At 38.5% G+C, this 26,732-nt stretch overlaps 1 protein-coding gene across 3 annotated transcripts in view; it reads right to left on the reverse strand.

Moving 5' to 3' along the window:
- The window catches only part of SMARCAL1 (SWI/SNF related, matrix associated, actin dependent regulator of chromatin, subfamily a like 1), an 84,488-nt gene that overhangs the window by 24,808 nt on the left and 32,948 nt on the right, over nucleotides 1-26,732 (reverse strand). For all 3 annotated transcript variants that reach the window (XM_027873563.1, XM_027873562.1, XM_027873564.1), the window contains exons 8-10: nucleotides 25,421-25,579; nucleotides 17,024-17,089; nucleotides 3,974-4,114 (exon numbers count right to left, since the gene is read on the reverse strand). In XM_027873563.1, the coding sequence (XP_027729364.1) occupies nucleotides 3,974-4,114; nucleotides 17,024-17,089; nucleotides 25,421-25,579 (366 nt within the window). The remainder of the gene's footprint in view (nucleotides 1-3,973; nucleotides 4,115-17,023; nucleotides 17,090-25,420; nucleotides 25,580-26,732) is intronic.

Consider the following 26,732-nt stretch of genomic DNA (forward strand, 5'->3'; position numbering starts at 1 on the left):
AGTGAGGAACGGGAGAAGAGGAAGGGCAGATTAATAAAAATGCTTAATTGAAAAATAAACTTCAAAACAACAACAACTCCTGATTGAAAGAGAAAAACCGCCTTTTGTCCTCATGCTGCGGGACAGCTGAAGAGGCCTTATGGGGCCATCCTGAAAAGCTGACAAAAGGAAACAGAAACCTGCTCACTTGGTGCTTTTCACTGGGCTTGAGCGCTTATTACCATCATTTGCAAACCAGATAGTCTACTTTTTTTCTACTGAAAATGGAGGAAAGGTGAAGAGGTACTTTCTCTGCCAGACAACACACCTGATGTCCATTAACATTCTCCCAAGGTCCCAACACAGCAAACCGCTCCTCTTGCCTAAAATGGTTTTAATGACCCGGGGGAGCTAGGAAAGCCTTTATGCCGTTAACAAAAATCTCCCAAGCCCAGGCTCTTTGGTCCATCCTGGCTGATGAATTATTCCTTTTTGCCAATGAGCTTTTTAGTACTTACTGTCAATCAGCCTGAAAAACAGCCCCCTCATGAAAAGCTAGGGAAAAGGCATACACAAAACAGGGGAACAGATAGCAGGTTGTTTTTGGATGCTGAAGAGACAAGAAGTTGACCCAGAAGCCAGAAAGTACTTTATTTTGTATGTGTTCTGGCTACACCTGCCAAAGACACCTGGGTATTTTGCACTTGGAGATGTAACAATCCTTCCAGGAGGTAAATGGCCAGAATTAGAGAACATCGATGTCTACTGTATACAGTGTCAAGACTGTGAGGAACAGGAAATTTTGGAATGAGGGACTCTGGGGCACTGGAGAATTTCTCCCCCTAGAGATATTTTTAAAAATCTCAACTTCTTGTCCTTTGTTGTATTTTTTTTAATTCTTTTTTTTTTTTTTTTTTTTTAAGTGAGGCAGTTGGGGTTAAGTAACTTGCCCAGAGTCACACAGCTAGGAAGCATTATGGGTCTGAGCCTGGATTTGAACTCAAGTCCTCCTGACTCCAGGGCTGGTGCTCTATCCACTGTGCCACCTAGCTGCCCCCCTTTATTGTATTTTTAAGAAAGCATTTCAGTTTTTAATATTTCATTTTCAGATATTAACCCTCCTTCACCTCCACCCTCACCAAATGAGCTTTCTTGGACCAATGAAAAACAGTTAAATAAAACAAGCACAGCATTGTGACATTTTTGGCAACATTCTGCACTCACAGTTCATTGCATCTCCAAGAGAAGGAAGGGGGATGCATTTATTTATCTCTTCTCCAAGTCTAGATTGGTTATTGCAATTATAAGCCATCTTGCTTTGTTTTTGTTCTCTCTGTCTCCTCAACTACAAAATAAGGATAATAATAGCAACAACCTTTGAGATTTGATGGTAAGCACTATATAAAATGCTAGCCATTATTATTTTGTTTAAAGAGCTTTATAAATCTTAAAGAGCTATGCCCTATTATTATTACTGATGATAATGTTACTGTATTTTTCTCCTAGTTTTATTTATTTCACTCTGCATCAGTTAATACAAGTCTTCCCATATTTCTATGAATTCCTCATATTTGCCATTTCTTGCAGTACAATAATATTTGGTTACTTTCACTCACCACAATTTGTTTAGCTAGATTCAAAGGTATCTACTGTTTCCAGATTTTTATCGCCATAAAAAAGTGCTGCACTGGGACACATACATTGGGATATTTAAAGTCTCCATTTCTATCTCTGACCTCCTTTGGGATCCCTTCCAGGGATCAATCAGTCAAAGAAAGCATTATGCTGTAGTCACATTGAAAAAAAAAAAAGAATTAATTCTAAATCATTTTCCAGAATTGCTGGACCATGTCATAGCTCCACCAACAGTATATGAATGTGTCTTATCTTCCCACAGCCTTTCCAATATGAACTACTTCTGTCCTTTATCCTCTTCGACAATTTGCTGGGTATGAACTAAAACCTCAGGGTTTTAGATAATTTTCATTTGCCTCATTAGTGATTGGAGCAAACTTTCACATGATGGCTGACAGTCTATATTTCTTTAAAAAATTTTATTCATACATTTTGATTATTAAGCTATTGGGGAATGGCTTTGGGGCATTATATATTCAAGTTCTTTAAATATCTTGGATGTCAGATGTTTATTAGAAATATCTGAAGCAAAGAGTATTTTCCCAAATGACAGCTTCCTTGAGAAGAAGGAGGAAGAAAGGTAGTAGCAGCAGTAGCGGTAGCGTTAGCAGTAGCGGCAGCAGTAGCGGTAGCGGCAGCGGCAGCAGTAGTAATAGTAGTAGTAGTAGTAGTAGTAGTAGTAGTAGTAGTAGTAGTAGTAGTAGTTATTGTTGCTGTTGCTCTTGGGTTTATCAAACACTGGGCTACTAAATTTGACTGTTTCTGGAAACCACATGTCTAATCTGTTTCATGGGCCCATTTTGCTATTTTTAAACTAGCACCAAACAATTTTAATGATTACAACTTGATTTTATAATTTGAGGTCTGAAAGCACTATTTTCCATGCATTCAGCCATCCATCATTTCCCTTGAGATTCTAGACCTTTTGTTCTTCCAAGTGAATTTTATTTTGTCTAATTCTCTAAAGAAACAAAGTGATAGTTGGATCAACATAGTATTAAATCCATAAATTAATTTAGGTAGTATTGATATTTTTATTATACTGACATGTCCAAATGATGAGCAATGGCAATAAATGATGAACAATGACAATCCTTCCAGTTCCTAAGTCACCTTTAGTTCTGCAACAAGTGTTTTGTAACTGTAGTTATAAAAATCTTGAGTGTGTCTTGGTAGGTTGACTCTTCTACATTTAATGAAATTTGTAGTTACTCTGAACAGGAGTTCACTTTCTATCCCTTTCTCTTGGTTTTTGTTATTGTTACACACCAATGCTATTATTTACAATGCATTTGTTTTGTATATAGATATTACTTCTGTTACTTTGCTAAAGTTACTAATTATCTCAGTAAATTTCTTTGCTGATTTTCTAAGTCATCCTATTATCTACAAATATGGACGACCTCATTTCCCCTTGGCTAATGTTCATACCTTTAATTTATTTCTCATTTTATTGCTATTATTAGCACTTCTGGAACTAAGTCAAATAGTGAAGATAGGGGTAATTCTTGACTGATATTCATATGGGTTAAGCTTCTAGTATTTCTCCATTGCAAATGATGCCGGCTTTTGTTTGTTCGATATGTATTTTGTATCATATTAATAAAAGAAGCCCTTATTTAACCATGTTTTTAGGGGTTTTGACATGTGTTATATTTTGTCAAAGACTCTATTGATATAATCATATGGTTTTTTGCTTTGTTTTTAATATGATTAATTATGCTACTTGTTTCACCCTCTATGGTGCCTTCAAGCATAATTTCCCTATTTATCTCTCCTGACTTTCTGAATTTTCATTTTTGCCTTCTCTGACAGAATGATAACAATTCCTGCTTTTTGGAATCGCCTAATACACAGTAAATTTTGTTCCAATCTTTCATCTTTCATTCTGTTTGTGCTTTTATTTTTGGATGTATTTTTTTTGTACGTGGCAGATTAAATTTTGTTTTCTTATCTAGTTTTCCTTTTTTTTTTTTCCATTTTCTTTAGTTGTTGAATCCATTCACACTTAATGTGATAATTACTAGGTGTGCATTTTCCTCCATTTATTTATTTTTGTATTGATTTTTACCTCCTTCTTCTTTTAAGTAACCATTTTGCTTACATTAATTTGATTCTAGTACATTCCCACAGGCTCTACCCTCATTCTCATTTACCTGAAAGATTCCAAGCTCCCTGAATTTTCTTATTAATTTTACTCCGTGGCCAGTTGCCTCCCCACCTACAGCCCTGGTTGATATGCTCGTTGATGATATAGAATGGACTTATTAGCGTCTACACTGGGTGACGCCAAGGAAAGGTACAAGCCTGGCGAGGAAAGTAGTATTTGACATATGATAATGGCAGAAGGAAGAAGTACCTTTTTGGCATCACAGTAGCGTAACCCAAAGTCATGGAACCGAGGAAAAAAGTGTGGCTTGACGGCCACAATCTGCGTGTAGAGTTCCGCGGGCCGTGACATGGCTGGGGTCCCAGACAGTAGGATTACTCTCTTGGCAGCCTGGAAAACACAGCATAGAGCTGGGTGAGCATACGATCGGGAGACTACGGATGGGCCTTAATTGGACAAATTAGAAAAAGTAACCTAAGATGATGCAAGAATTTTCACCTGGTGGACACATCACCTTCTGACAGTCCTTGGGTTTTCACCCTACTCATCCTAGGGAGGAATCTTGGTTAAGGACGTCAAACTTAAAACCAGCTCGGCTCAAGAGATCTGGTTAACTCAAAGATGAGAAGTTGTCTCCGAAGCGAAAAGACTCAGAAAAGAAGACACAAGCGAGGATGGCCCTACACAGGCCCAACTCTGAGTGACATAAATTCTGAGAGACAGCAGAGTCCCTCTAAGCAGTAAGGCTCTGTCATAGCTTTTTTCCTTTAGCTTGCCAAAATGTGTTCAACAGTGAAAAACAGTTCCAGGGGGTTTCAGACAAGTCCTTATATTAACTTGCTGTATGATTTGTATAAAATGGGGATGTAGGCATTATCCAAATCTGGGAACAGCAGTAGATACATAAGGAAAGATGAACAATCTCCTTTCAAGAGACACATTATAGGGTTGGTTGACTGCTGAGCCTGAAGTCTTTGTTTGAAGCTAATAGAGATGGCCTAATGATGATAATAATAATAATAACAACAACAATAATAATAACAATGATGATAATGATGATGATGATGACAGCTAGTATGTATATAGCACTTTAAAATTTGCAAAGAACTTTATCTCGTTTGAGCCTCACTATAACCTAGAAAGGTTGGTGCTATTATTATCTCTGTTTTACCGATGAGGACACTGAGTCAAACAGAGGTTAAGTAATTTACATGGAGTCACAAAGGCAGTAAGTATCTGAGGCGGGATTCTTCCGGACTCACAGCCCAGTGCTCTATCCACCACGGTGCCCCCCTTGTTTAATTGTTTTCAGTTGAGTCAGACTCTTTATGACCCCATTTGGGGTTTTCTTGGCAAAGATACTGGAGTGGTTTGCCATTTCCTTCTCTAGCTCATTTTACAGATGAGGAAACTGAGGCAAACACAGTTAAGGGACTTGTTCAGGGTCCCACAGCTAGTAAGTATCTGAAGCCAGATCTGAACTCTGGTCTTCCTGACTCCAGACCTGGCAGTATATTCACTGTACCACCTAGCTGCTGGTGCTCCCCTAGCTGCCTAGTTAGATAACTGTTCAAGGTTTCTTCTATTTTACAAGTTTTGGATAAACAGAGACTGACCATAAAATTCTGTATTACTATAAAATGTTACAGAAATTTAGAATGATGATAAAGAAAATTTTTAGGGCAGCTAGATGGCACAGTGGATACAGCACTGGCCCTGGAATCAGGAGGACCTGAGTTCAAATCCAGCCTCAGACACTTGACACTTACTAGCTATGTGACCCTGGGCAAGTCACTTAAATCCACTGCTTAGCCAAAAAAAAAAAAAAGTTTCCATTTTCTTATTCTTTCCAAAAAATGTGACAGTAATTTCTGGATTGAGTCCTTCCCCACATCAAACTCTCCCTTGTATAAAGAAAACCAGTTACACAAAACTTATTGACAAAGCAATAATGTTTGGCAATGTACTGTAGTAAACTGAATTCCAATGGTCCAGGGTTTGAAGGGAAAAAAAACCTCATCAGAGGAACCAACTTCCCCTTGGAATGGGGAAGAAGAACAAAGAAATTGAGAGTGCAAAGATACCGAAAGGTTATTTTTCCTTTCTGAAAAGGGATGTTAGCAGACACAGGTGTGAACCAATCTCTCCTGTCTTTTCTGGGACAAAAACTTCAGTAACTTGTTTCTACAATGCCAACAACTGTGAGGAGCAGGGAGGAGGAGCCATGGCCTGAAAAACAGGATACAAAGGCTCTCAGAGCTCTCAGAGGTTCCTAACTTATCTGGCCTACCATCACTCAGCACTTTCTTTAACCCTTTAGTGGTTTTTTTTAAAAAATTTGCACCATTTCAAAAAATACAAAGTATTTTTTTAAAAAATGACATATTTTAAATTTAATAATTTATTGTAAATTTGTGGGTTTTTTCCCTGCATTGAAATTTTGATGATGCAATATTGCATCATGTAACAATATAGTATCATATTATAAACAAGCATGTTACATGCACATTTTCCTGCATATGCATGTTGGACTTCCTGACAATGCACGACAGTCTCACCTGCCAACACTTGCTTGTTAAGACCTGTCAGGGGACTTGACCACTGATCGATTACAACTTGCATTTTGTGTGTTTATTTGTCAAAGAATATAATCCATATGACTTTAACTCTATCACACAACAGATGAAACATGTATAAATGCTTTGTCGAAATTTCTTCTCTTCTTTCCTTACTCTTCTGCTGCCCTGTGCTTTTTACTCAATGCCCCCCAGTTGCACTTGAGGCTACTCTCACCCTCCTGGATTATTCCAGTGCCTCCCACGGGCGCGATCACCCTACTTTGGAAACCTATGCTAGAGATAGTAGGGACTGGTCTATTCTAGTTCCTGCTTTGTCCAGATCTCTGGCAGCTAGGGCAGCATTATATATGGCAGAGTCATAGGGCAGGTAAGTAACAATGATGATCTCTATGCATAGTTCAGCACTGGCCTTCCATCACCATCAACCTCATCCTCTTAAAACTGTCATACATAGGATGAGCTACATGTTCGCGGACCTGGCCAATGTAGGAATTTGTTTTGAATATGCATATTTATTACAAGGATTTTCTTTCTTTCTTCCTTTTTTTTTTTAAAGTATATGGGGAGGTGGGATGGGAAAAAAAATGCTTGTTAATTGAAAGAAGTTAATTAAAAAATAAAAGCAGTTACTAAATAACCCTCACACCTTGGGAAATCAAATTCACCCAAGGAAGTCAGACCCAGATACTCTACCTGCTACCAAGAGAGGAGGGCCAGACTCAAAAAAAGGAGAAACTCTCTACTAAATAGGACTAAAGAATAATACCTTCAGGGAAAAGGCCTAACTGTAGATCTTGGTAGCTTCGGTGACAGCTTGTTAACTACTTAAAACCTTGGGTAAATATTGGTACTGACAGAAAATCACACACAACAAATCACCAGAAAGGGGGAAAAAATGGGAGGCTTCCAATGGAAAAGATGCTTCATAAAATAAACAAACAAGCCTGTAACACAGAGAGAGGGAAGACAAAAGGAGGTCTTTATAAATACCCGATCCTTAAAAATGCACTTTTGTCCTCTTGGGAACCACTGAAACTTAATTCCATTATGACAGGAGAGCTATGAATTTCTCCAGCAATAATTTCCCATAGTTAAATTACCCAGGCCTAGTAATTTCCTGCATGGTTTAAGGCAGACTCATTAACATAACAATGAGTTTCTTGAACGACATCTGTAGTGGCTGCATGCCTGGCTTCCACCTATTTCAGTGAAAAGGGGGAAATATGGAAAAGTCTGTTATCAGCAGGAGAAAATCTGCCTATCATCCGGTACCCTATTCATGTTCTGCTGGCTCATGGACCCTGGGTATAATGCCAGGCCTTGCTGTCAGATATTTATAGGTTGGTGCTAAGACTGAGTCAGTCTTCCCTTTGGCTATTCAAGCTGCAGTGGGATGGGATCCTAACTGCTGGAAAGGTCAGAAAATATTTGGAGGGGTGAGAAAGCAGATGCTGCATTACTATAAAAGAAAACAGAAAAAAGGCCTGCAATGGATACCCTTGAAGAAAAGCTTGAGCCTCTAGTGTGTGGAGACTAGGGAGGCCTTAGCATCTGGTTTACATATCTGACACTATCATCTTTTGTGGCTAATTTGCCATCTGTATGTGGTGCTGTGCAAAGTGTCTTCCCTGACTCCCAAAAGCTTCCAATTTAGGGTAATACCAATGTTTATACGACAAAGAAAGATAAACAGCTATATATTACTGACACACAGGGGATGGATGATTTCATCAATGTTAGGAACCCTCAGTGTGAGAAGTCCCACTTCAGATGGGGATCCCCAGCCCTCTTATATGTACTATGAGCACTGTAATGAGATGAACAAACATGCCATAAAATGATGTTTTTGCTGCCTTTGGACACCCACAAAACCAACCCTGTAAATGACTTTTTTCCTCTTAATTTATTTTATTTTGAACTTACTGAACCCCAAATAAATGGGTATTTTCATAAATATAGTAAGACAGAAAAAGAGGATTGTAGAGGAAATTGCAGATCTACGGAATCCTGCCAAGTCCTTTATATGTCTCTCTAAGAAGGGCAAGTGGACCATCCTTCCATTTAGCTGCAACTTCTTTCTGGCTTCTGGCTTCCTTTGTAAGGAGAAAACCCAGATGGAGACAGGTCAGTTCCTCTACCAGCAGATCCACTTGCTGGTCACCGAACAAGGACCTCACATTTAGAGCATGAGCAGCGAAGTGAATGTCTAGAAATGGCATAAAGGCTGTGACTGTCATTTCCTCCATTCTCTTTTCTGCTACTCTGTCACCATCATGGGCAAAGGGCTGCAAAATTATGAGAGTCGCCATTTTGAATTTTTTTTGTTTTTGTTTCAAGGATGGCCATTGCCAAAGAATGTGGCACCAAGCGGTTGGCCTGTTGTTGATGAGTGCCAATTTGGGCTGGTCCTCAAAAACTGCCCCTGTCTTTCTAACCACATTGTCAAAGCTCTTCCATTACAGAACCAGTCAGAGCTTGCCCTCCAGTGACACAGCCTTCAAGAACCAGGGGTCACCTCAGCACTATTATGTGTATTATGTGGCATCAGAGAAAGAGTCTGTGGAGACTACAAATAGCCATTAACTTAAACAATTAATGATAATAGGGTCAACTTTATTAATTTAATGAGGGAAGTAGTGGTACAAGTAATTCATCAACATTCACCCTCCAAAAATAAATAAACTCCTTGGATTTCTCTTCCTTATTTAGATTAGGTTAATATTGAAATGTGTATTTGCCAGGCATTGTAGCACAAGCCTGTTGCCAGAGAGGCTGTGGCTATTGGATCTCATGAACTCAGGAGTTCTGAGCTCCATGTCTACATTAAGTCCAGCATCAGTATGGTTAGCCCCTAGACAGAGGGAAGAGGAGCACACACATCATGTTGCCCAAGAAGGAGCAAACCAGTCTACATGAGAAACAGAATAGATTTTAAGCTTCCAAGTCAATTAGTAGTGGGATTGGGACCAACAGTCTCTATTTAAAAAACCAAACCAAACCAAACCAAAAACATATTCCCCTTGGGCACATACATCAGTTAAATGGCAGAGGGATGTGGGGAAGGTGGTATGAAAGTAAGGTGCATGATAAAAAAGAAGAGAGATTGAGATTTTAAAATTTGCTATAGTAACTCACACAGAGTTATCTAGAGTGAATAACTGCATTCGGATAATCAAAAAGCCAGGTACAGTTACATGACATAAAAACATATTCCAAGTGAATATACTACGATATAAAGTACAATGGAAGCCATCCCATCTCTCCCAGAAATCAACTACTCTACCTCCCTATGCTTTGCTATCTCAGAGCTACTATCTCCAGTAATATGCCAATACTCAAATATGAATTTTGCTAGTCCATCCCACCAGTGAACCCTCTGAGAACCTTTATTTTTGTTTTGCAATCTTTTTTTAAACTTTTGAGTTCCAAATTCTCTCCCTGCCTCCTGTTCCTCCCCGCTCCTTGACAAGACAAGCACTCTGATTCTATTACACATGTGACATCATGCCATACATATTTCCATATTAGCTAGGGTGCAAAAGAAAACACAAACAAAATAAAATAATAAAAATAAAGAAAGTAAAAAACTATGCTTCAATCTGCATTCAGAGTTCATCAGTTCTCTGAGAACTTTTAAAATGTCCAAAAGTTAAACATTCCAAATTCAATTCAGAAGTGCTTCTCCAATGGGAGAGTGAAAGATGAAAAGAACCCAGCAAGGGTGCCTAGAACGACACAAACGCTACCAGTTGAGGACTCTCAGACAAGTACAAATTAATACTAACTACAGGGAATAAAAAGAAAAATAATGGCTGCAAAGAAAAGATGTAAGACCTGAAAGATGGCCCTAAATTTGTAAATGTTACAGAGGAACTAAGCACAATGATGGAGGTTGGTGGAGAAGAGCTGATGCAGGAGATCAAAGAACCATCAATGATGAGGTTGTGGTATGCGAATGTAATGGAATACTAGTGTGCTATAAGAAATGATGAGCAGGTGGACTTCAGAAAAACCTGGAAAGACTTATATGAACTGATGCAGAGTGAAATGAGCAGAACCAGGAGAACATTGTACACAGTAACAACCACACTGTGTGATGACTGACTGTGATAGACTTGGCTCTTCTCAGCAATGCAAGGATTTAAGACAGCTCCAAAAGAATCACGATGGAAACTGCTATCCACATCCACAGAAAGAACCATGGAGTCCGACTGCAGATGGAAGCATACCATTTGCTCTCCTTTTCCTTTTTTGTTTTGTTTTATTGCTTCATTCTCGTGATTACTCCCATTAGTTCTAATTGTTCTTTACATCATGACTAATGGGAAAATATGCTTAATATGAATGTGTAAGTAGAGCCTATATCAGATTGCACACAGTCTGGGGTGGGGGGGTGAGGGGATAAAGGGAGAGGGAGAAAATTTAAAACTCAAAATCTTATGGAAGTGAATGCTGAAAACTAAAAATTAATTAATTAATTATTAAAAAAAAAAGAACCATCAATGATGAGGCTACACAGGCACAGCAAACCTGACTGAGCACTAATAATGAGGCTAATTTATTGCTAATAATTATGCTAATAATTGCTAATAATGCATAAGAAACTCACAGACAAAAAAAAAGACAAAGATCATATGATCCACCCTACAGGAATACTGGAAGAACCAGATAAGGCCATATCCCACAACATGGAATCAGGGAAATAACTGGGGGGGGACTGTATGAAAGGAAGGAAAATCTTATCATAGATATAAAGGAGATGTGAAAAAAAATCTTATTCCAGTATAGTCCTAAAAGAAAGTCCCTACTTCCCACCCTCACACATGCCTACCTGTCAAGTTTATAAAGACAAATATAAGCTCTTATGAGCCTCTAGAGAAAAGTATTTAGAAATGCAAGGATAAGAATGATTTCAGACCTGGCCCCTGAGATTCTGACAAAGAAAGGGCTACCTATCCAAAGCTAAGAGAAACGAGCCTATGACTAAGCAAGCCCAGGCTAAGCTTACATTTATCTTTGAATCCTTACAAAGGTCAGCAGAAACCAAGAACACCCATCTGAGAGCAACTGAGAGTAAGAAGAGATCGACTCAATTCAGGATACATTAAGTACCTACTATGTACTACCATGACAGTAAGGAAATGACCAAAACCCAAAGAGTGCCTGTTTTCAAGAAGCTTCTGCCTTGCTAGGGGTAATGAGTATGGATGTAATTAGCTAAGTAGGTAGGTAGAGGAGGGTCAGAAAAGGTTTGGGGAGGCAGGGACACCTGAGCTGAGCCTCAAAACAAAAGCTAAGGACTAGAGGAGGCAGAGATGGGGTGGGAGGATGCCGAAGGCACGAGATGGTCTAGGCAAAGGCAGAGACAAGTGATGGAACTTTGATGGACTTTGGAACACAGTCAGATGGCCAGTTGGGGGTTTGCAGGGCTCATGAATGGGGACACCGTGAAAATGATCCAGTAGGTAAGTGGGAAACAGATTGTGGAGGCCTTTAAAGGCCCGGCTGGAGATTCCATATTTTAGCCTAGCAACAACAGGGAGCTACCGAAGATTTTTGAGCAAGGAAATGACCTCATCAGATTTATGCTTTAGGAATATTAAATTTGGCAGCTGTGTGGAAAAGAAACTGGAAGCAGGGAGTCCACTCAGGAGGCTACTGGAGAAAATCTCATGATAATAGAGCAAAATCAATCTCTAAGTTAGACAAAACAGCCGCAAATTAATTGTAAGGTTTACATGGAATTTCATAAATTCAACAAACATCTGTTAAAGGCATTACAATATGTAACACGAAAAATAACACCCCACTACCAGGGCTGTAAGGTTACAAACTGCTCTATACTCATCATAGAGATAGGGTGGTACCCTGTAAAATGTGATGGACTTGGAGCCAGAGGGTCTGGGTTTAAATTGGTTGTTTATTAAGCTATGTGACCTTGGGCAATGTTACTTAACCCCTCTGGGATTCACTTGCCTTTATCTGTAAAATGAGATTGGTCCCTAAGGTTGCCCCAGTTCTAAATCAATGATCATCTGATTCTCATGACAGAGGACTTTATAGGGGTATGATCCCCATTTTACAGATGGTGAAACCGAAGCTCAGACACGTGAATGACCTGCCTAGGGTCACAAAGCTCTACAAGCCCAGGTCTCTACCTAATCCAAATCTAGCGCTGACCAAAGTGTGGGCGGCGGTGAGGAGGAGGAAGCCTAAAAAGAGAGACTGGATATCACTTTGAAAAGGAAGGTTAAGGTTTATTTATTTAATAAAAAGTTGTAGGAAGATGGTAATAGTTATGTTGATGTTAAAAAGTTAGAAAAAATTTACTTAAGGTTATGCTACCTTCAAATCTCATGAATTTTTTAAATTAATTTTTTTCCAGTAACAAAAATTTCTTTTTCTCTCTCTCCCACATCTCTTAGCCCCAATGGGGGAAAAAACAGAACCCTCATAACAAATATGCACAGTCAAGCTAAACAAATTGCCACATTGGCTGCGTCCAAAAAATACATGCCTCAATCTCTGCACCCCAAGTCTTTCCAATCCACTCTAAAAGGAACTATAAAATATTAAGTTCACACTAGAAATCACATAAATGAAGACAGAAAGCAAAGAACAGTTAACAACTAAGGGTAGAGAAAGAGAGCAAATGGAGACTGCACAGATGTGTCAATAACATTTATTTTAAAAGATCCGACTTCCCCTAATAAAAAGAAGGGTCATTGATGATTAAAAAATAAAAAACTAAGCAACAGCTCATGAAATACAAACAGACTAAAGTCAAGGGATGGTCTGTGGTTTACTAGGCCCATGCAAATATACAAAAAGCAGAGGAACGGGCTATCAGAGCATCATATAAATCAAATTTCATAGTGAAAACATTAAGAGATGTAAACAAGAACCCCCCAAAGACAAAAGCAACAAAAACATGCCAATAATGAATGTATATATCCCAAACAACATGGGGAAAAAAATACACTGGGGCAGAGATTCGAAGTAGATGGAAATATAATTGAATTCTATATCTATATCTATAGAGCCCTTTAAGGCTTGGAAAGCTCTTCACACATATTATCTAATTTAATTTTCCCAACCACCCTGTAAGGCAGGTGCTTATTAATGGTGCTTAATTAATAAAGGTGCTTATTATTAATGGGGATTATTATCCCCATTTTACAGATGAGAAAATGAAGACAATTATAGCACCTAATTCCCAGAGTTGTTCTGAGGCTCAAATTACTATGGGATTATGATAAATTAAATAATTAATAAATAAATTATGTAGTTGGGAATGGCTAAACAAGTTGATATGGGAAAATGTGATGAAATACTATTTTGTTGTGTGCTTTAGAAATGAAAGGGAAGGTTTCAGAAGAACCTGGGAAGATTTGTATGAAATTACTCCAAGTGAAGTGAGCAGAATGAGAAGAAAAATTTATGCAACAACAACAACAACATTAATATTGTAAAGAAACACAACTTTGAAAGACTTAGGAACGCTGATCGATGCAATGATTGACCATGATTCCAGAGATCTGAGGAAGGAGGCAAGTAGGGGAGGTGGGTGCTACCCACATCCTGAGAGAAGCAGTAGACTCAAGAGTGGAGAACTTATTTTTTTTTTTACATGGCCAATGTAAGAATTTATTTGCTTGACTATACATTTTTGTAACAAGAGTTTTGTTTTCTTTTCTTCTTTAATGTGAGGGGTGGGGAGTAAAGAGGGAGGGAGAGTTGATTTTTGTTAATTGAAAAAAAAAATTTATTTTTAAAAAACCATGGAGGTGAACGAAATTTTGGCACAAAACAAACTAACATAATATAGCCTGATCAACACTGTACATTAGATCACCATACTTATCTAGTTCAAGAAAAAAGGATTCTGGGAAATGAAATTGTTCTTGGTTCCAGTGAAACGCAGCTGATGCAAGCTGTCCTTTAGGGCTCTGCCATTTTTTATGGAGCTCGTCATCACTCGTGGCCCTGTCCTAGTCAGGACCTGGCTGTGACTTAATTTACCTCTCTCATCATGCAGCAGCTGATACTGGTTTTTAGTGCCTGGTACTAGAACACACAAAATCAGATGGCTAATCACATAGCATTAGGATGGGTCTTTTTTTTTTTTCTTTCATCATAGTTTCTTTTATTTACCCTCCAGGCTGAACACTCCCAATCCCTTCAAGTGATTCTTGTACAATATCAATTCAAAACCTTTCCTCATCCTAGTAAACATGTTGGGGTCTTTTTTTTTTCATTTTAAATATTTATATATTTATTATTAATATTTTATTTTTTCCAATTACATGTAAAACAATTTTTAACATTTGCTTTTTTTAAAAAATTTTGCATTAGGATGAGCTTTTAGGGGGAACTTAATGCTATGCTTGATTAGGGTGTCCTTTTACCTACTTTCTCAATCCAAGAATATTCAGATGATTCTCAAGAGCATCGAGACTGAAATAAGGGCAAAAGATGAGTCTGGCCAACAGGAGAAAGACAATCCCAGCTACAACCCATAGAACAGTGCATTTGAAAGCAAAGGTGAAGATACAGGAGAGATTGATTTCAAGAAACCCTCATAAATGGCAGCAACATAATTCACAGGACATATTCCTGGGTCCTGTTTAAAAGTACTCATCTATCAGTGTCCCAAACCAAAACCAGAACCATATATATGAATTAGCAGTTAAGAGATTAGTTGTAACAGTGTCACTCTGAAAAACATTCAACTACAACAAGATATTAAAAATTCAAACACCACTTTAAAGGGTAGAGATCGCAATCGTATATTTTGGAGAAAGCAATATGCAGCACCGTTTAGGCTAACAAGGAGATGTCAACATTAATAAGGCTAATGCTAAGAAGATTTCATATTATAACTTTAATGATGTAATTTATCTATTATGCCATTTCTTTTGTCTAAACAATCAAGCCAGGCAAATTTAATTTTAGTTATAGCTGTAATATTAGAACCACAGTACCCTGCTCCAGTAAGATTTTTCTAAAAAGGCATATTAAGTGCTCTCCAAAGAAGGATCGTCACCCTGGGAAAAATGCTGCATTTAAACATGTCCATAATGGTTATGGACATACAAATATTTATAAGAAGTGGGAATCAAGGCTTTTGATGAAGAATTTTTTATTTTTATTTTTTAATTTACAGCACACGAAATAATCTAGCCTTGCAAGAGGGATGATGTTACTTGCTATTCCAAAGGACATCCTTTAAAAAGCACTTTAAGGGTAAAAATTTAAATCAGTTTAACCAATATTTAGTGTGTCATCTGGCTTTCCAATTTTCATTTTACACAAAATGTAAGCCTTCTCTTAAGCAGCAAAAACTGAATTTTACAAAAAAAAAAGTAGTTGTAAAATGAAATCTTCCTTAACAAAATGGAAATCAAAATCAGAAAAGGATGCTTTTGTGAATTTGATTTACAACTCAAGTGGGTTCCTTTGGAAATATTATGGATGAGAAAGTGAAGAACTCATCACACAACCTGACATAGAAAAAAAAAATTTTTTTTGTCGCAGAAGTGACATTAAAAAATTCATCCCTAAAAGACTTGCAGACCTTCTGTCCATTATGTGGGAGACAAACCTGTATAATTTCTTAGGGCACATCATCATATTGATAAAAATATCACGCACTACCCTCCTTGTTTTCTGAATATGTGAATGGCCCTATAGATAAGCCACAAAAAAATTTAGACTAGAACAGATGGAAATATAGATGACTGAGGCTTATCTAGAACACCCAGGCTTGGGGCAAGGCATACTCTGTCAAGCCAAGGGCCAGTTTAGGGACTTCTCTATCTCTTCCAGTGATGGGCATGATCCACTGACTCCAACGTTTCCCGTGAGAGTGCAGAAGGCAGAGCTTGATTCTAATTCAGTACAATTTGCCTACATGAGAAATGAGAGATGCATGGAAAACACCTACCAAAGCTTAAGTGCCACAATAATGCCAACTATTATTATCATTGTGGTTGATGGGTCATGATAACAATGACAATGATCTAAATAACTGTTATTGCTGTAATTTCTGTTAGTAGTTAACAACTACAATGATAATAAAAATAATGATTACTATAATAATGCTTCTGGAGAAGCATTACGTCACAGGGGATAGAGTACTGAATTCAGAGTCAGAAAGGCCTCAGGGTGAAATCTGTTCTTTGATAATCACTGGCTGGATGACCACAAGCAAGTGCCTTAGTTTCTCTGAGCCTCAATGACCTCACTTGTACAATGGGAATAATATCTGTTGTAATTTCCTCGTAGGGTCATTGTGAGATTCCGAAGAGAAAAGGTAAACAAACCACTTTGTAAATGTCAATGTCAGTTATTATTTTATCTTATTACTCTATTATTCGGCTGTCAATTGGCCGGGAAGGAAGGAAGAAGGAACTGTTTCTCCCTATTGGTTAGCCCTCCTTCAACATGTCACCCTGAGCTACTGCCTTGGTGTCTGGAGTCCCAGCTTTAACACAGAGATGAACGCATCAGGCACACACTTACCCGTAATGACAAAGGAGGTAAGAGACTTGAAGGGGCTAAATAAACACAAGGTAGCTTAGTCTGGGCAGGCGGGGCTACGTCAGGTCTAAAACCCAGACTCCGTCTCTGGGCCTCGGGTCACAGCTGGTGTGTCTCCAGCTTCCCTCACCTCAGTGATGACCCAGCCCGCTGGCTGGGTGTGGGAGCACATACAAACCTTGAGGAGAGGCATGGCAGCTCGACAGCGGGCGGTCTTCATGTTCTTCAGGAAATGCGACTCGTCCTGAGAAGAAACAAGCAGAATTCGCAGTTCACACAAGGGCCAGCTCCACAAACATCCCCTTATCTGACTCTCACAACAACTCTGGGAAATGGGGGAGCAGGGGTGGCATTATCATCCAACCCAGAACCCCCTCCACAAGACTGAGGAAAACGAGGACCATTCAGCAAATTTAAGTGGATTCCTCCAGGTCTCCCTTCTAAACAATGGCAGGGCTGAGAAGCTCAGCCCAGGTGTGCACATTCATTCTACATCAAGGGCTCTTTCCCACACACCCTGGTATCTCCCCTAAATAAGAGTTCATAGGAGCAAATATGTATAGAGTGCTTGAAAGTCTGCAAAGCACTGTACGTATTTTCCCTCATCAAATCCTCGCAACAATGCTGGGAAATTAGGAATTATTATTATGCCCATTTTACAAGAAGAAACTGAGGCAGAAAGAGGTGGAGTGACTTGTGCAAGGTTACACGAATAATAAGGACCAGAGGCAGGTCCTCTGACTCCAGGGCCAGTGCTCTTTCCATAGTAACCACTGCTTCCTCGTAGTTATAACTTCTATAATTATGGCTCTCAAGAAACAGGCCTAATTCCTGGGGCTTGCAGACCCAAAGACGGCTCTTCTCTTTAAAGCACTTTTCTTGGTTAAGGGATGTGATTTGAGCAGAGTTAGCGGTTAGAAGCCTGGAGGTCAGGCTGCTGCTATCAGCACAGTGCTGCTCCACAGTAGGCACTTCATAAATGTTTATTGATTGGCTGATTGTTACTCACGATGCTGGCACAGCAACAGCAAACAAAGTTTTATTGACCTGACTACATTGTTGGAACTCTCCCCTGGAACCACTCCAGAGTCCACAGTATCGTCTTCCCAACACCCTCAATGATGGTGAATCTTTACCTTTTGAGGGTGGATTTAATTAATTGTTGGTGACAATAGATACAAACTATTCAAAGTCAAGAATCATGACTAAGGGAGATGAAGAGATGCTGTAACAAAATTCCAAATTATAAAAGGGGAGTGGGGTAAAACGTACCCCCTGTATCTGGCAAAGAGACTGTGGGGCTGGTCAACTGGCTCTGAAGACCTTCCCAAACTGCTCCAAAAGAGGTCTGAGCAATATCAGCCAATCTCTGGAATAAGTGCATAACCTTCCAAGGTGACTATTAAGAAGTCAAACACTCAAAATTCTAGTCCAATTTTTTTTAAGTGTCATGTCATGGTCACATATGCTGTTTTTTTTTTTTTTTTTTAATGTCTTCATACCCAAAGCAGGCAGTAAACTCCTTGTGGGTGAACACCTGGTATTCCTCAATGTATCACTTACAGTGGTGGACACTCAAGAAAAACTTGATTAATTAATTAGGACCTGGGTTGCTCAGAGGAGGTTTTACTCATATCATCTTGGACAAATTGGGAGCAATTGTCCAGGCCAAGGAAGGAAACAACATTCATTATGCTTCTCCTAATGAAATGAGAAACTAATCTTTATGATGAAGTTTGTAAATCATCACTTGCAAAAGGCTGTTACACAGCAGTAAATGGTTACAGTAACCTTGTGTTCGACAAATATAAAGATTTAAGCTTTTGGGACAAGAATTCACTATTTGGAAAGTAGTCTGGCAGAAACTGGGTACAGACCAATATCTTACACCATTTACCAAGATAAGGTCAAAATGGAGATGTGACCTTGATATAAAGGGAGATAAGTAAATTAGAAGAACATGAAACATATTATCTCCCAGACTTATAGACAGGAAAAGAGTTTTTGAATAACAAGAGACAAAAAGCATTTGTGAGTTGAAAATGGATACTTTTGATTAAATTAAATTAAAAATGTTTTGTACAAATAAAACCAATAATTAGAAGGAGAGCAGAAAATTAGGAAAAAAAACTTTTCTAGACAGTTTCTTGGATAAAAGTCTCCTATCTCAAATATATAGAGAACTCTGTCAAATTTATAAGGATATGAGTCATTCCAAATTTGATAAATGGGCAAAGGATATGAACAGGCAGTTTTCTAATGAATAAATAAAAGTTATACGTAGTCATATAAAAAAATATTCTAAATCATTACTGATTAGAGAAATGCAAATTAAAACAACTTTGAGATATCATCTCATACCTATCAGATTGGCTAAAGTAGTGGAAAGGGAAAATGACAAATGTTGGAGGAGACGTGTGAAAATTGGGACATTAATACATTGTTAAGTGAACTGTGAACTGATCCAACCATTATGAAGAGCAAAGTGGAATTATGCCCAGAGTTATAAAACTGTGTATACCCTTTGATGCAGCAATTAGGTCCGTTCTCCATGGCGATTAGGGGAAAAGGAGAAGAACCTGTATGTTCTAAAATATTTATAGCAGCTCTCTTTTTGGCGATAAAGAAGTGGAAATTGAGGGGATGCCCATCAATTGGGGAATGGATAAACAAGCTGTGGTATATGATTATGATGGAATACTTACTGTCCTGTAAGAAATGATGAGCAGGTTGATTTTGGAAAAACATGGAAAAACTTACGTGAAAGAGTGAAATAAGAAAAACCAAGAGAACATTGTATATAGTAACAGCAATACTGTTCAAAGAATAACGGTGAATGACTAAGCTATTCTGAGTATTATAAATACTCAAATCAACTACAAAGATGCTATGAAGATGCTATCCACTTCAAAAGAAAGAAGTTATAAATATAAGTATGGTTTATTTATATATATATATATATATAGTATGGTTTTACACACACTCACACACACACACACACACACACACACACACACACACACCTGTGCCAAATGGTGGCCTGCTCTACTGTGGGATAGGGAGGGATGAAAGTAAACAATTTGGAACTTAAAATCTAACAAAAAAAATTAAATTTTAAAAAAAGAAAGCAAAACTCTAGTAATGAGAAACTAGGGCAAGCAGCAAAAATCTTTTCAGTTCTTTGATTCAGTCCACTGTTACATGGGTCGGGGGAAGAAGAATGGGCTGGAAAATTTGAGGACTTTCAGTAAGGTTGCTTTAGTCGGACAATGGAAAGGCCTGGGCTAGGCTTAGAGGAGGGTGTATGGAGGTCTAATTCCTCCCTTTTCTATTATAATTCACTGTTACCTAATGTAAGATCTGTTTCTACCCAATGTTAGCTTGTTTTTCTCCTCCCTTGGCTTCTGGACAGCCCTAGAGAGGGAACTGATATCAGCAGAAATGCCTTAAAAAGACAAGACAGCCAGGTGCAGGTTACATCCTTGGAATACAGTTATCTCAGGGCTACATATTTTCAGCACAAGAAAATGTGGCTTTCCTTTAAAGGAAGGAGAATAAGCAGACCCCAGGAACAAAACAAACAAGCAAACAAAAACCAGACACAGCTGTCCCCTCCTCCTGTGAATGAGCTGATTAAAGAAGGGGAAAAAATCCTGACAATCTAGGGAGGAAACTGCTCTCCTGATGATGGATCCTGACAGGTAGAGCCTGACTGCAGACAGGAGAAGACCCTCTTGTCAGAGATGCCCTTTTTAGGTAGGAAAGTGGAAGGAAGAGTCAGGAGGACTGGAGTTCAAATACCACTTCTTCTTCTTCTTTTTTTTTTTTTAGGCAATTGGGGTTAAGTGACTTGCCCAGGGTCACACAGCTAGTAAGTGTCAAGTGCAAATCCCACTTCTACTATGACCTTGAGCAGGTAAGTAACTTTATCCCTCTGACTTTCCGCTCCCTCCTTTTATTTTATTTTATATTATTGTATGTCTTTCTAAAAAAAATATTTATTTGGTATTTTATTTTTCCCCAATTACATGTAAAAACAATTTTCAGCATTCGTTTTTTAAAATTTTGAGTTCAAAATTCTCTCCCTCCATCCCCTCTCCCCTCATTGAGAAGGCAAGCAATTTGATACACATTTTATATACAATTTGATATACATGATATACCTATATACATAGATTATACATGTGTCCTGCAAAACATGTTTCTATACGTCATGCTGTAAAAGACAAGAAAGACAAAAAAAACCCCAAGAAAAATAAAGTAAAAAAAAGTATGCATCAATCTGCATTCAAACTCCATCAATTTTTATTTTCCCCCTGGGGATGGATAGCATTTTTCATCATAAGTCATTCAAAATTGTCTGGGGTCATTGTATTGCCGAGAATAGCTAAGTCATTCACCGTTGATCATCTTACAATATTGTTGTTACTGTGAACAGTGTTCTTCCAGTTCTTCTCATTTCACTTTGCATCAGTTCATGTAAGTCTTTCCAGACTTCTCTGAGGTCATCCTGCTCCTCAGTTCTTACAGAAAAATAGTATTCCACCACAATCATATACCACAACTTGTTCAACCATTCTCCAATTGATGGGCATCCTCTCAGTTTCCAATTCTTTGCCACCAAAAAATATCTGTTATAAATATTTTTGTACATATAGGTCCTTTTCCTTTTTATTTTTCATCTCTTTGGGATACAGACCTAGTAGTGGTATTACTGGGTCAAGCACGGTTTCACAGCCCTTTGGGTATTGCTCCAAACTGCTCTTCAGAATGGTCAAATCAGTTCACAACTCTTCCAACAGTGCATCAGTGTCTCCGCTTTCCCACAACCCCTCCAATATCTGTCATTTTCCTCTTCCATCATGTTAGCCAATATAATAGGTGTGAGGTAGTACCTCAGAGTTGTTTTCATTTGCATTTCTCCAATTAATAATGATTTAAAGCATTTTTTCATATGGATGTAGATCTGCTCCCTCATTTTAAAAATGAGTACAACTTTAGGCAAGTCAATTCACCTTAGTCTTCTTCTCCTCCTCCTCCTCTCTAAATGATGAAACTACACTAAATCATCTCCCAGGACCCATCCAGCTTTGGACCTTAAGATGCTGATGCTCATTACATCTAACCATCACAAACATCTCCTATCACAAAATGAAAAATCTTTTCTTAAAAACACCCTCAACATGTCATACAAGCATCGCCTTACTCTTGGATACAATATATCTGTGAAGTCAGAAAGGGATAGAGGTTGTCGTCTCATTTAACACTGTGAAAACTGGGACGCAGACAAAGCCAGAGGCCTGCCTGAAATCTCACATGCAGATCAGCGGCTGAACCACTAATGACGAGAAGGGGTGGAATCTTTCAGTTTCAATCCAAAACTGTCTCCCCTATGCTCGAGACTTTTAACCCAAGTCATCTATCTGTGTAAAATAAATGGAAAGCTTTTTTTCTTTAATTCAAAATTACAATTGAATGTGTACCAAATCAGGAACTGTTCAGAAGGCTAAACACTAATGAATTACTTGTCGAGCCTTAGAAAACATAACTTGGAAAATTATATAAAAATAAAACATGCCTTTTTTTTTTTTGCAAAGATAGGGAGATGCCACATATGACCTGGTATTTGTGAACAAAACAGAATGTTAAATTAAAGGAGATCCAGTCTTCTTTTTTGCAGCTTCCCCAGAATGTTTGGCACAATTCTCAACAGACAGGAAGAGCAATCAATGGGTGACTTGTGAAACCATATGGAAGGCTATGTTTTATCAACATCCCAAAAATAAAAATTGGAAAAATCTCACCATCCTTTGATGGGTTTTGTGTAAGACATAGCAAATGATTTTTGGAGTGCAAACTATGAGCACCCAATATCATTAGAGGATGGTATGGTTGAGAAGAAATGGCTTTTCTGAATTTTACTTTTGTTAGGGAACAGCAGGCCCCCACATATCATTATGTTCATTCATAAAACGAAGGAGCTGAACCACTGAGGAACAGCCAGACAAATTGCGGCATTAGAATAGACTGCGATATATTGTGCCATAAGAAAAGAGAGCACCAGAGGAAACTGGGAAGATCTTTATGAACTGATGTAGAGTGAACGGAGCAGATGTAGGAGAACAACGTATAAAATAACATTATAAAGGAAAATAACTTTGAAAGACTTTAGAACTCTGATCAAGGCAATGACAAATCATGAGTCCAGAAGACTAAAGATGAAGCATGTCACCTACCTCCTGCCAAAAACATGATGAACCTAAACAACAGAATGAGGCAGACAATTATGGATGTGGCCAATGTGGGAATGTGTTTTGCTGGGTTATACACATTTATTATAAGGTTTTGCTTTTAATTTTTTTTATTGTTCAGTAAGGGTAGAAGAGTGGGGAGAGATACAAAATAATTATAAAATTATTATTTTTTTAAATGAAGGGGTTAAACAAGATGACCATAGAGGTCCCACTAAACCGAGGGTCCTATGAGGAGGGGTTAGGTTGTTCTGTTCATGCAAATGGAGAGCAGGAGAAATTTTTATTGAAAACTGATAACCACAGGCTATATTATTAAAGCATTCCTATTAAGACCAGATTGAGCATGGGCAGTGCTGGCTGGGCACAGAGAGTCTGGGGAGTCAAAGAAGGAGAGAGATACACTGAGAGATACTTTGTCAAACACCAATGCAGCCAGGGTGGCTTTGCTGAAATTTTAACTAGAGTGCTCCTTGAGGATAAAGCATTCCTACTGATCTCTAGAAATTACGCAAATTCTGAATCACTATTGATGAGAGAAATGCAAATTAAAACAACTCTGAGGTACCACCTCACACCTATCAGATTGGCTCATATTACAGAAAAGGAAAATGATAAATGGTGGAGAGGATGGGGGATAATGGGACACTAATGCATTGTTGATGGAGAAACTGATGCAACTATTCTGGAGGGCAATTTGGAACTATGTCCAAAAAGCTATAAAACTTTGCATACCCTTTGATCCAGGAATACCAATATCAAAGAGATCCAATAAGGGGAAAGGACCTATTTGTACAAAAATATTTACAGCAGCTCTTTTTGTGGTGGTTAAGAATTGGAAATTGAGAAAATGCCCATCAACTGGGGAATGGTTGAACAAGTTGTGATGTATGATTGTAATGGAATACTGTTGTGCTATAAGAAATGACAAATATGATGCTCTCAGAAAAAGCTAGAAAGATGTACATGAACTGATGCTTAGTGAAGTGAGCAGAACCAGGAAAACATCGTACACAGTATCAGCAACATTGTATGACGATCAACTACGACTGACTTAGCTCTCCTTAGCAATACAATGATCCAAGTCAATTCTAAAAGACTCACAATGAAAAATGCTGTCCACCTCCAGAGAAAGAACTGATGGAGTCTGAATGCAGATCCAAGCATACTATTTTTACTTTATCTTTTTTGTAGTTTTCTCCTTTTGTTCTGTTTCTTCTTTCACACCATGACTAACATGGAAATATGTTTTACATGATTGCACACGTATAAGCTATATCAAGTTGCTTACCATCTTGGGGAGGAAGGAGGGAGAAAAATTTGGAACTCAAAATCATATAAAAAAAATGTTAAAAATTGTTTTTACATGTAATTGGAAAAAAATAAAATACTATTTAAAAAGGGGGGGAAATGACCTATTAGTACAAAAATATTTATAGCAGCTCTTTTTGTGGTGGCTAAGAATTGGAAATCAGGGGGATGCTCATCAATTGGGAAATGGCTGAACAAGTTGTCGTACATGAATGTAAAGGAATACTATTGTTCTATAAGAAATAAGGAGCAGGATGCTCTGAGAAAAACCTGGAAAGACTTACGTGAGCTGATGCAAAGTGAAATGAGCAGAACCAGGAGGGCATTGTACACAGTAAGAGCAATACCGTATGATGAAAAACTATGAATAACTTGGTTATTCTCAGCAATACAGTGATGCAAGACAATCCCATAGGACTCATGATGAAAAATGTTATCTGCCTCCAGAGAAAGAAATGTTGTCTGAACACAGACTGAAACACACTATTTTTCTCTTCCTTCCTTACTTTTTTTCTTCCTTTCTTGTTCGAATTTTCTTGCACAAAATGACTAATTTGGAAATGTTTTACATGATTGCACATGTATAACCTGTATCAGATTGCTTACTGTTTATGGGTAGGGAGTGGAGGGAGGAACAGAATTTGCAACTCAAAACTTTAAAAAGAAGAGTGTTTTTACATGTAACTGAGGGGAAAATAAAATATTTTTAAAAAATGGAATTAAGCCATTCAAATGTAACAGAAAATGGAGATAGCTTGAGTGGACACCATCCTAGCACCCTGGGCTGAGGACATACACTATGAACAGTTGTAGGGCAGGCTGCTGAGGCTCTGGCCACTCTAGGGTCCCTTCTATGATGGCTCCCATCAGACTACAGAGGGATGAACTGCCCATTGTCCAAATAGAGAAAACAATTTCCGACTCTCCCAGAGACACAGAGGAGGCTCAAGGAGCTATGAATGAACTTTGAGTTCTGGAGGAGAAAGGAACCACAAAGACACAAGGCCACTTACAATAATGATTACTTGGAAGGAAGTTTTTCCTTGTTTTTTCAACTTGCTCAGGAGGTCAAAACTACAGATGTTGATCAAGCCAGCTGTCAAACTGTCCTTCCCAGTCTCTACCACGTTGATGCTATCTGGGCTGAGGGAAGGCAGCCATCGGTGGAATGCCTAAATAGGAAAGGAGAAGCAAATCCAATTGAGATGGTCTATACAAGGAGGTAACAGCCCAGAAAGTGTAATCTGGTCATCTCATCTCCCTTTTTCCATCCCCCATCTGCCACTACTGTTTATCACCTCTTCTTGGCCACCCATCACTTATCTCTAAATTTCCCCTTTAAACAAGCCTGAAATTCCCATAAAAATGGGCCTTTCTTTCTCAGAATGAGTACCCTGGCTTTGTTATTCATATTTGTTTCATCTCGGTTGCCTCTAAAGCAACAGTGAGCTCATCAAGGAATGTCACTCTTATTAAGCACATCTCACAGAGTACCTACCACAGCCCCTTTTATTCAAAAAAAAAGAAAAAAAAAGATAAGCTGTAAATACTGAGGCATGGTGAGGATGAAGATAATTGAGGGTAAACATTCTTTAGGAAGCCATCTGCTTACTGCAGATATCCTCTCATGTTTGCCTCAACCTGTCAAACCCATATGTGGAGCCAAAGGAAAGCCATCTGGGGATCCTACATAGGTCAGGGTGCAGGATCTGTGCATTCCCAGTATCTGCCTGGTGCTATCCAACACCCCAGGACCACTATGTTTTGCCTGTTTCCCCTCTTTCCCTCCTTCTCTTCCTATCCCTCCTTCCCTCCCGTCCCTCCCCAAGCTTTTCTGTGTCTTTTGACAACAGCGGTCCCACTTGCAGATTTCAGGAGAGTCTGTGAACTTGAATGGGAAAAAGTTATTTCAGTACTACCGGTTTCCTTTATAATCCTAGGTATCTTATACATTTAAAAACATTATTCTGAGAACTAGTGTGTTGGCTTCAGCAGAAGCCAAAGGGTGCAGGCCCCACAGATGGTTAAGGACCCTTGCCACAGAATTTGTGCAGTCTGAGATGGTTTCAACTCTTCCTCTGAGAAGCACCCTGGCTCGTTCAGGGGAATGGTACTACATACGGTGATCTAACAAGCAGCACAAAATAAACAAATGGGAAATGCTTAGTTACGAGAAGCAATGAAAGAATCCAATCGACAGGAAGAAAGATAGAATGACTGGTCTTTTAGGTATAAACTAGAAAGTTCTGCTTCTCCCTATCAGAAAAGAACATGACATCTGGATGCTTGTGTAGACATTGGGCTAGCCCAGAACAGAACGCTGTT

This window comes from Vombatus ursinus, unplaced genomic scaffold (assembly GCF_900497805.2).
Source record: "Vombatus ursinus unplaced genomic scaffold, bare-nosed wombat genome assembly UNPS02014802.1, whole genome shotgun sequence".
In the NCBI taxonomy this organism is placed as follows: Eukaryota; Metazoa; Chordata; class Mammalia; order Diprotodontia; family Vombatidae; genus Vombatus; species Vombatus ursinus.